Source organism: Rhinopithecus roxellana, chromosome 10, assembly GCF_007565055.1.
Source record: "Rhinopithecus roxellana isolate Shanxi Qingling chromosome 10, ASM756505v1, whole genome shotgun sequence".
In the NCBI taxonomy this organism is placed as follows: domain Eukaryota; kingdom Metazoa; phylum Chordata; class Mammalia; order Primates; family Cercopithecidae; genus Rhinopithecus; species Rhinopithecus roxellana.
Window position 1 is genome coordinate 107,378,206 of NC_044558.1, and position 11,417 is coordinate 107,389,622.

Consider the following 11,417-nt stretch of genomic DNA (forward strand, 5'->3'; position numbering starts at 1 on the left):
AAATTTATTAAGGAAAAGGCAAAACTTTAAAAATCATTCTTTTTTTTTTTTTTGAGACGGAGTCTCACTCTGTCGCCCAGGCTGGAGTGCAGTGGCCAGATCTCAGCTCACTGCAAGCTCCGCCCCCGGGTTTACGCCATTCTCCTGCCTCAGCCTCCCGAGTAGCTGGGACTACAGGCGCCCGCCACCTCGCCCGGCTAGTTTTTTTGTATTTTTTAGTAGAGACGGGGTTTCACCGTGTTAGCAGGATGGTCTTGATCTCCTGACCTCGTGATCCGCCCGTCTCGGCCTCCCAAAGTGCTGGGATTACAGGCTTGAGCCAACGCGCCCGGCCTAAAAATCATTCTTTAGGCCAGTGTGATGGCTCACACCTGTAATCCCAGCACTTTGGGAGGCTGAGGGTGGGAGGATTGTTTGAGACCAGCCTGGGCAACACAGTGAGACCTCATCTCTATTTAAAATAAAATGAAAATAAAAATTATTTATAAAAGTCCACACAAGATTTTAAAATATTAATCCTCCTAGTTAATGTAGCAGCTCATTTGACATACAGTGAAAATAAAAATAGTGAACAATTTCCCCATCCTGGGATAGAAAAATTACTTGCATCATTTTATGAATCATCATTAAGCTCCTTGTTCTGTAATGAAAAAGGAGAATCCAGGGCACTTGGTTAAAAAATAATGAAGACTTAGCTGTTTTATCTTACAGAACTCTCCATACTAGGCAGCACCTTCATTATTCATTCACCCACTAGAATCTTGCAGGACCGTCACTTGCTATCATGGAGAAATCAGTATTTCCTCCTTGAGACCCACAGATCATCACTCACTGACTAAGGTGTTACTGTTTGAATATGTTGAGTATAGGTGGAAAGGATCCTAGGGACAGGATTGAAGAAAAGGTGGACCCAGTGCAAACTCCCTCTTCCCGTAATTCTAGCTTTTCTCATCATCCCTGTCTGTATCCTGTGCCCCACAGTGTGGCTTACCCCGGGTTAGTTGCAGCTCTTTGGGTACCATTGCATCTAGCACGTGGCACTTTGTATTATGATTGCCTGTTGATCTGGCAATCTTTCCCACTAAACTATGGGCCCTCGAGACCAGAATGGAATCCTGTTCACTGTGGTGTCCCCAGCATCTGGCACATGGCTTGGTGTACAAGTGAGGCTCAGTAATTATTGACTGTCTAAATGAATTCACAAAGAGAAGTCTGAGAAAGGTAAGTGCAAGCCTTCACGATCATCTGAGCTGGTCATTTTGCTTGTCAAGGTTAGTGTTTGCTGAGTACCTCCTCTGTGCCAGGAGCTATACATGCTGGGATTTAGGGTCTCTTCATAAGGGTGGAGCTAAAGAGGTTTTGATTGCCATCTTGCTGCTTTGGTTTCCTAGTGGGGTTGGGGTACGGTGTCATGAAGTGACCATATGCTTGGAGTAATTGGGTTTCTGTCTCTTCCCCAGCCCTTATTCCCGTCACAAGAAATTGAGCTATAGTCATGTTGATTTTTAGCAGTTTCAGCTCGGGTAGGAAAAGAGAAACTAGAAATAGCAAAAAGCAATGAGCAAATGTTGTATTAGGAAAGTTTAAAATCAGGAATACTAATCTTTTGGTGGGGAGATAAAAACACCTCATTTCCTGAAAGTCTTAAGATTAGAGCAGCAGAATTCTAAAATTAATAGAATAAAAAGAAATGGTTTGGTTACAGTAAACTCCATGGCAGTAGGGATTGTTATACTATAATCCTAGAATCTAACACAGAGCTTCTGTAGAGTTCAGTAGGTATTTGTGAATAATAAGTGGCCTCTCATTTCTCTCCTTACTGGGAATTCTGCCACCTGATTGGTACAGGCCTTGGCAACCCCCTAGGAAAGCAATGGAGCACTATTGGCTGGGGGTTCTTTGGGATCCCTAGTCTTAGATACCTTTTCCAGCCCAACACTCCCAACAGTAAATGATGGTTCATGTCTACAGTGATTCGACACGTTATCAGAATCTCTGGGAGTTGGGATACGTGCACACCCTCGTTTCTTCAGTCCTCAGTAACTACTGTAGACAAATGGTTCTCAAAGTTAGCACTTACTCTCCTAGAGGGTGAGTTAAAGTAAAGATTGCAGGGCCCCACTCCAGAGTTTCTGATTCAGTAGGTCTGGGATAGGGCCTGATAAAAACATTTTTTTGAGACAGAGTCTCACTCTGTTGCCCAGGCTGGAGTGCAGTGGTGTGATCTCTGCTCACTGCAATTTCCACTTCCTGGGTTCAAGTGATTCTCCTGCTTCAGCATCCCAAGTAGCTAGGACTACAGGCATGCACCACCACACCCTGTTAAGTTTTGTATTTTTGGTAGAGATGGGGTTTTGCCATGTTGGCCAGGCTGGTCCCAAACTCCTGACCTCAAGTTGATCCGCCTGCCTTGGTCTCCCAAATTGCTGGGATTACAGGCGTAAGCCACCGTGCCTGGCCCAAAAACATTTTTTTCATGTTCCTAGTGATACTACGCAGTCCAGGAACCAATTTGAGTAGCACTGCAGACCAGAGGTTCCTAGTTTATATTTAGAATTCTGCATCAGAAATTACTGCATTTAAAGGCTACTTGCTTAGAGTTTTAATTTCACCAGGTGGACCTGTTCTCTTTTCTGAAGCCATTCAGAATACAACCCTAAAAAAAAAGAAAGACAAGCTGGTATTCCGGATGGCTGACAGGTTGTATGACTTTGGGCTTTCTGTTTGTGGCTGGACCCATGAGACTAAGGAAAAACAACTTTTTGCCTTTTAAAATATTATTCCTCTTCCTGTGAAAAGAGCAACTGAGTGTGGCAAAAGTAGAAAATAGCAGTTTCGAGAATGGCAAACAACAAAATATGGTAGAGGAATACTACTTTCTGATTTTTAAAACTAGACAATATAATCGATACATATTGAGAATTCAGATTACTATCAGTGGTGTCTTTTTTTTAAATAACTTTTTTTTTTTTAAGTTTAGAGACGGGGTCTCAATATGTTGTTCAGGCTGGTCTTGAACCTCTGGGTTCAACTCCACTTCAGCCTCTGGAGTAGCTGGGACTACAGGCATACCACCACACTGGCCAACATCCCTTTTAAACTGATGAAAATAATTTTCTTTCAAAATAACAACAAATCTCTTTCATGTATGCTATAGATGTAATGAAGGAAGACAAAAAATACACTTGGCTTATACATTTTAAGTGACGCTGGCCAGTTTCCTATTATCATGATTGGAAAGGGTTGATCAGAATCCTCAGGGTAATAGTTGAAGAGCTGAAGCAATTTTTGTACAGAAGGCCCCTAATATGATTACTATAGCAGGTTACAGCAGATATTAAAGAATTCCAAGGAAGGAGAGAGAAGACGCCTTTCTGGAAGAGGTATGCTTTATAATTGAGAGATGTTTAGGTAAGGAGAGAGGCACCAAAGACATTGTGCTAAATGTAAACAAAGAACCTTGATTTATAAAGTGAACTCGGTTTTTCTTGGACAGTTTAGTATTTTCTTGTCTAAGGATGTCTGTTCCATGACTTTTGAAATAGATTTTGTTCCAATGTGGAATATGCCTAGTAGGAATAGGTATGTCTTAAAACAAGGTAGAGCTAATGAAGTTTTCAATAAAGAATGTGTGCTGTAATTTTTAGTTCAACAAATCTAACCCAGCAAATTATTTGCAATGCTCTGCGACAAGGACTGTAGGGACATAGAATATGTGAATAATGGATGAGTAAACAAAGTGCTGCAGAAAGTAAGGGGAAGACACGCTCTTTCCAGCTGGAGACTGGACAGGTTCCAAGCAAGCAGTGGCGCCTGAGCTGGGAGGAAGGGACAGGATTTCGATCGAGTACATTTAGATGAATAGAGCCGAATGACTGGGACATGAAAGTCTGTTTAGGAAGGGACCAGGTGAGAGGAGATAAGGTAGGAAACGCAGCTGTGGGCCTTGATGATAGGCTTAGGAGTTTCTCCCTTTATCTGTTAAATGTTTAGGCTGTTTAAGCTGGAGGTAGGAGGATGAGATCTCTGTTTTAGAGAACAATCCCTGATATTAGTGTGGAGGAAGAACTGAAGAGAAAGTGGAAGGAACAGTAAGATGAGAGGAAATTATTATTTTTATTTTTTGAGACGAGCTCGCTGTGTTGCCCAAGGTGGAGTGCAGTGGCACAATCTCGGCCTACTGCAACCTCTGCCTCCTGGGCTCAAACAATCCTCTCACCTCAGCCTCTCAAGTAGCTGGGACTACCGGCATATACCACCAAGCCCGGCTAATTTTTAAAATTTTTTTGTAGAAATGAGGTCTCGCTATATTGCTCAGGCTAGTTTTGAACTCTGGGGCTCAAGCAATCCTCCTGCCGTAGCTTCCCGAAGGACTAGGATTACAGGTGTGAACGACCATACCTGGCCAGAGGAAATGATACTACAGATATTGAAGGGAGAATCACTCTTTGAGATCAGAACATTGGACACAGGATATAATTAGAAGATATTTTAGAGGTGAGCTCAAGAGAGGCAGACTTTGAGATGGGTTTGAGTAGTAAATAGGTAGTGAAAATTAAGAAGTGGCAAAGATTACTAAGTGATTAACATACTGGAAATGCTATTAAATAACAATAGTTAAGGCCGGGCATGGTGGTTCACGCCTGTAATCCCAGCACTTTGGGAGGGTGACATGGGTGGATCACTTGAGCCCGAGTTCAAGACCATCAGGGGCAACACAGCAAGACCCTGTCTCTACAAAAAAAAAAAATACAAAACTTGGGACATGTGTGCTGGCATGTGTGCCTGTGGTCCCAGCTACTAGGGAGGCTGAGGTGGCAGCACTGTTTGAGCCCTGGAGATTGAGGCTGCAGTGAGCCATGAGCACACCACTGCACTCAAACCGGGGCGACAGTGAGCCTGTCTGAAAAAAAAAATAAATAAATAAATAACAAGAGTTAACATTTGTTGATGATTGATGACTTACTGTGTGCAAGACATTGTTCTTAGCACTTTTGGGGGCTTCTCATTTAATACTGCCAGTAATTCTGTTTTAAGAAAGATAAGAGGGCCGGGCGCGGTGGCTCAAGCCTGTAATCCCAGCACTTTGGGAGGCCGAGACGGGCGGATCACAAGGTCAGGAGATCGAGACCATCCTGGCTAACACCGTGAAACCCCGTCTCTACTAAAGAATACAAAAAACTAGCCGGGCGACGAGGCGGGCGCCTGTAGTCCCAGCTACTTGGGAGGCTGAGGCAGGAGAATGGCGTAAAACTGGGAGGCGGAGCTTGCAGTGAGCTGACATCCGGCCACCGCACTCCAGCCTGGGCGACAGAGCCAGACTCCATCTCAAAAAAAAAAAAAGAAAGATAAGAAACTAAGGCACAGGGATATTGGCTTGGCTGGTTTATTCAAGATAACACACTAGTAAGTGGTGGAGCCCTGACTCAAGTTTAAGTTTGTGGTCTCAGCCACCATTCTCACTGACTTGGAGTGAGCAATGGAAGAGCAGGTTTTGTGGGAAAGAGGCATTGGTTGGAGATGTCTAAAATGGAAATTGTTGTCAAGTCCAAGCATGGTACTGGAGAAAAGGTGGCTGGGGACAACAGTTTGGGAAATGTTGCAGTTTAAAACAGGGGAGTGTCATGGGAGAAGAGCCTAATAAAGATGACTAAAAAATATGTCAGAAAAGCCAAGCTAATCAAGAGAAACTATGTCCATTGAGTATACAAAAATAGTAAGGGCAGAAATCAGCAATTTATTTTGCAAAACAGATGAACAATACCAAAACTGATTCTCTTGAAAACACCAATAAGGTAGACTAAAGAGAGAGAAGATGCAAATAAACGAAAAGAATGAAACTGCAGGCCAGGCACCCTGGCTCACATCTGTAATCCTAGCACTTTGGGAGGCCGAGGCAGGCCAGCTGCTTGAGCTCAGGAGTTCGAGACCAGCTTGGGCAACATGGTGAAACCTCATCTTTACCAAAAATACAAAAATAGCTGGGCATGGTGGCGTCTACCTGTAGTCCCAGCTACTTGGGAGGCTAAAGTGGGAGGATGGCTGGGAGGTGGAGGTTGCAGTGAGCCAATATTGTGTCACTACGCTCCAGCCTGGGCGACAGAGCCAGACCCTATTTCTAAATAAAGTAAAATAAATAAAAGCATGAAAATTTAAAATCTGCTCATCTTCCATTGTTCACTCTAACTCAGTAGAGTGGTTAGTAGCACAGACCTTTTTAAAGAAGAGTATAAACTGTATGTGCATAGATTTGATAATACAGTTGAAGTGGATAAAATTCTAGAAAAAATTAAAATTCCAAAGTTCCAGAAAAGAAAGTAAAACCTTGAATATGCCAATAACCATTAAAGAAATTAAAACAGTAATTAAAGATACCCCGTAACTCCTACCGAAATAAAAAGTTATGCAATGTTAGTACTGAAAGATTTGTTTAAAACTTGACTGTGTTGCTTATTAGCTGTGTAACCTTTAGCCAACAGAACTTATTTGAATTCTGTTTTCTCATCGTAAAATGGGGACGAAACTTATGTTACAGCTCCTAGATATCAAATGAAATGACAAGCCTTGACACAAGTTACTGAAATAGTTTAAAAACTGCAAAAACATATTTACTTAAATATAAGTGTTTGTTGTACTGCTAACATGTGCCACGCTCCGTAATTTGATATTTGGCGCTGAAGTTTAATATATAACTTACCTGGACTAAATAGGAAATAAGCTAGAAAAGACAGCCCAGGAGATCTTTTTGACACATCCTAAACAATGAAAATCTAGTTGCAAGTAGTATTTGTTTCAGACCTGAAACTCATTATCAAAGCATATACTATCATCCTACTATTTATCATCTTAGTTAACAACAATACGGAAATTAATTTTACTCTTTGTCACTTATGAGTGATCTAAGTGTGATATTTTAATTGAAAGAATACCTTCTTAGCTCCAAAATAATCTATTTGAAATCTTTTAAGATTAAATACGTTTTATTTTAGAAGAATAAATGCTGCAAGAATCATCTTTGTAGTACCCTGAAAAACTGATGGCAAATTTCAAAATATAGTATTAGAAATTACTGAGTCACATATAAAGAATCTATGGTTTTCAAAACATTATTTTCATATTTAATATTAAACATTCTTTTAATATTTGTAGCATTATCAGCATCCTGAGTAGCTTAGAACTTTTAAAAAAAGTTATAAGATGCTTTAGCAACATATAAATTATATATTTTTTCCTAGTAGCCTGTGCATATAGAATAATTAGGGACATTTTGTGGGCCTTATCCTTTGTTTGCTCTATGTAATCTTGATCTCATTGTCATCTTCCAATTATTCTGTAAAAAACACTGGCAACTAATCTCTATCACAGGGGTGATGAGAAGTGGACTGCTATGGACTGTATGGGAATATAAAGAACCTAAGTTCTTTGCAATGGATTTGCAGTAATTATTGTAAAAATCTTTTGTCCCTTACAGTTCCCCACACTGCTTAATGGCCACATGCCAGTGCCAATCCCCAGTCTGGACAGAGCTGCTTCTCCAGTACTGCTTTCTTCGAGCTCTCAGAAATCCTGATGACGTCTGGCGACAATTAAGGACTCATTAACTGATGAAACAAATTTGTCCCCATGGGCTAGTTTACCTGTGTCATGAGAAGGACATTGTGAAACTCTGTTAATTTGGTTTGCACTTTTCATAACATGGATAGTCTAGATTTATGTTAGCATTTTAAAAACTGTTTTTGATATATTCAAGTATATATGAAAATCTTTTGCATTAAGTGAATTTTAATGTTTTTGTTTTTATATCCTTTTAGCTCTTAAGTGTTGAACACTGTTGACAGTGAAGAACTTTTCTTAATGGTTTTCAGTATAACCAATAAGGATGTGAAGCTTTTTTTCTCTTTAGTTCTGCGTATGCTAAACTGTGTGCTTATATAGACTATAACCAGCTGTGCCTTCCTTTGCATTTAATGTAAATGATTTATATATTTTTTAGTATTAAGAGGAAATGTTTGAAAGATGAAAATTAGTATCAAACAGCTCTCTAGTAGAATTTCATTATTTTTCACCAGTGGGCAATATGAAAGCATATTCATATCACATTTTCTTTTTTACTTTTAATTGTATTAAGAATTGCCTTAGAACCTCTTTTGAACTGAAATTCAGTAAATGTCCAAGTAATGTTTTTATAATAAACTAAGCCATATTTAGACAATAAACATTGATAAAAAGAAAATGTTCTAAAGTGCATTTTCAAAAGAATGAACTTGGAAAGGCTAGCCTCCTTAGTTGTTTACAGTATCTTTTAGATGCCTCCCAGACAAAAATCTGAGATGGAAAAGCTACATCAAGTTCATGCTATTCCAGGCCTGAGAGTATCTCTTATTTCAAAAAATTAGCCCTAGTTTTCTCAGTTTGCCATAGAGAATCCCGACCATCTGATATATTTACTGTGTCAGTATAAATTGGGATTCCCCTGGAACTATAATTAACATTTAAAAATTAATGCTTTGGAAGCAGCTCACAGACTGGTGATGAACCCAAACAACAAAGAAACAATTTTTAACACTAGGTATCTTCATCAGTATAGGTAGGTATTCACAATTTTTGATGGATCAAAAACTTGCTGTAATACAAACAGAGAACTGGAGGTACTAAAGGCCTTGCTTGTGGAAATTGAGAGAGGATACACTGCTTTATATATTATTAAAGTTATGGGGAGAATGAAGGAAATCTGACAGATGAAAAATTCTACAGGAACCTCATCATCGTGAAACTGAACTGATAACAACTTAGAACACTCCAGTAAGTTCTTTTGTGTAATGTAATTTGTAGTAGTGATAATACAGACCTATTTTCTGTTCCATCAGAAAATCAGCAGGCACCAGTCCAAAGGTACCACACCTGTACATGAAGGAAAGTTCTAATACCAAGAAAACGGAAAAGCACCAAGCTTTAAATTCAAGATTATAATCCTTAACTATAAGTGACAAAAACTAACTTGAAATGTGACTAAATGATCCAAACTGGGCATTAAGTCGCAGGATTATGAGAAAGGATTAAAAAACGAGGTTTGAGAAAACATACTTATTGAATTTTCAGAAAAAAAATCTAGAATGTTGCTTTGATACTTGGAAATTCTGAGGTTTCTCTATTGGAATTGAGCATCTCTGTATGTGGGGATGTGGGACCTTATCAAAGGATAAAAATCCAAACACTGTATTATGCCTCCTTGACTGTAATAACACTGGTTCCAAAATCCACCAATAGACACTACTGTCCCCCCACCCCCACCCCATAGGCTAATAATAATTCTGTACCAGAATAAAAGGAGCTGGTCCAGGGAACTGATATTTACTGAGAAGGGGCCTTTGAGAATGCTTCCCACCACCTGTTTCCAGCTCAAGACAGCTGCACAGAAGAAGCTGGGAGTTGCCTAAGGCTGCACAGCTCACTAAAGGTAGAACAATGATTGGTGCTCAGTCCAATTCTGTTTCCCCCATGCCTAGCTGTAAGTAATTACTGGTTCAAAACTATGTGTTATTAGTAAAACAAAACAGATAAAGACAGCGCATTTAAAATTGTGTCGTCAGGTAAGAGAACACATCCAAAATGCATGATTCTTACAGACAAACTAAAGTTAATACGCAAAAATCTCAACCTAAAATACTATTTTTAGTATACTTGTTTATGTAAATGCTGATTGGAAATATTTAAATGACTACAGATCTGATTCTTTTCCTTTGGAAATTGGGATTAATGTATGCTCTAGATCCATTTATTACAAATGCAAAAATACCACAGTTTTTTGATGGATGAAAATACTCCTGAAACACAAATAGAGAACTGGAGGAACTGAAGAGTAACTCGTATAGCTCTGCCTCATTCTGTGTGTGTGTGTTTTAGCAGAAGTATTTTACTCAGAAAATAGGTTTCAAAGAACATTAACGACTTTCTTTTCCTTTTTTTGTCTGCTTAATCAGTGTTAAACTGCTATGGGAAAAGTTTTATAGAACTATATAACCTGAATGTTGGTCTCTTTGTACACATCTTTTCTATGACTGCAGATCTTCATTCACTTTCATATATGTATCATTTTTACTGTCGTATTATTTTTGTTCAATAAAAACTTTGTGATAAAAGGTGTTTAGAGGTAACTGGATTGGCTTACTTCCATTTGCTTGGGGTGACCCAAACCACTTTTCCATATGGATACAAGTTGGAAAATGAGTCTTGTCACCTACCCTTAAAGACAGCACGTCAAAAAAAAAAAAAAAAAAAAAAAAAAGTGCTTTAAATATACTTATTTAAAGAAATAAATGTAATTACTGAGGTTAACTTGTGGGAGAATGGAATGGGATTGAAAAGCAGACCCCTGATTTAAATAAGTTCTATTAACTGCTCTGTATTGAGGAGGAAGAAGTGAGAAGGTAGGGAAAAATCAAATCTACCATTTATTCTTTTAGCCTTTTGTTGATTCAGGAGATATGAACTGCTAGGCTTGGTGATAAAGGTTATTATTTCTCTTCGTCTCAATTCCAGGCTGACCTGGCTCTGGTTTTCATGGGTGCTTCAAAGCAGTCTCCACTCTGGGTTTGATATAGGGAGACTGGTGTGAGGGGAAGGGAGGGGATGCAGGGAGAATCACCGGATTAATGCAGTCCCTGAAGAACACGTTCATCATCACTAGTATGCCAAAAGGCCACAGATAACTCATAACTGCATATGGTATAACAGGTGGTGGTAGGAAATCATTCGCTTACTGAAGAAACATTTAATCAACTATGTTCCAGGTGCCTTTTAGAAATGGGGGATGGAAACCTGATCCCTGTTCTCAAAAAGGTAATAGATTTGCTTGGTTCTGTTTATACATAAGAATTCAACTGGCTGGGTGTGGTGGCTCATGCCTGTAATCCCAGCACTTTCGGAGGCCAAGGCAAGTGGATCACCTGAGGTCAGGAGTTCAAGACCAGCCTGGCCAACATGGTGAAACCCCATCTCTACTAAAAATGCAAAAATTAGTTGGGCGTGGTGGCAGGTGCCTGTAATCCCAGCTACTCGAGAGGCTGAGGCAGGATAATCGCTTGAATCTGGGAGGCGGAGGTTGCAGTGAGCCGAGATTGCGCCACTGCACTCCAGCGTGGGTGACAAGAGCGAAACTACATCTCTTAAACAAAAAAGAATTCAACCAAATCAGTTTTGTAAAATGCCCTTTTATGCTTAAATACCCACAGGGATCTGCCCCGCCACTTCATGTTACCCGGGATTATATGACCCTGCCTAAAGGACTGGCACTGAAGAATACACTATGTTTAGTTACCCTCTCTCAGGTGAGTCAGGTCTCTAAAACATGTTTTTATGTCATTGCTGGATGGCATAATTTCAGTTAATGATAGCAACCATTTGTAAGGTTGCTGTCA

The 11,417-nt window shown here is 39.7% G+C and overlaps 1 protein-coding gene across 1 annotated transcript in view; it reads left to right on the forward strand.

Moving 5' to 3' along the window:
• ELK3 (ETS transcription factor ELK3) overlaps nucleotides 1–10,143 on the forward strand; it is a 77,156-nt gene extending 67,013 nt beyond the window's left edge. Inside the window, exon 5 of the mRNA XM_010383888.2 lies at nucleotides 7,472–10,143. Within this exon, the coding sequence (XP_010382190.1) occupies nucleotides 7,472–7,570 (99 nt within the window). The 3' untranslated portion in view covers nucleotides 7,571–10,143. The remainder of the gene's footprint in view (nucleotides 1–7,471) is intronic.
• Nucleotides 10,144–11,417: the final 1,274 nt, after the last annotated feature.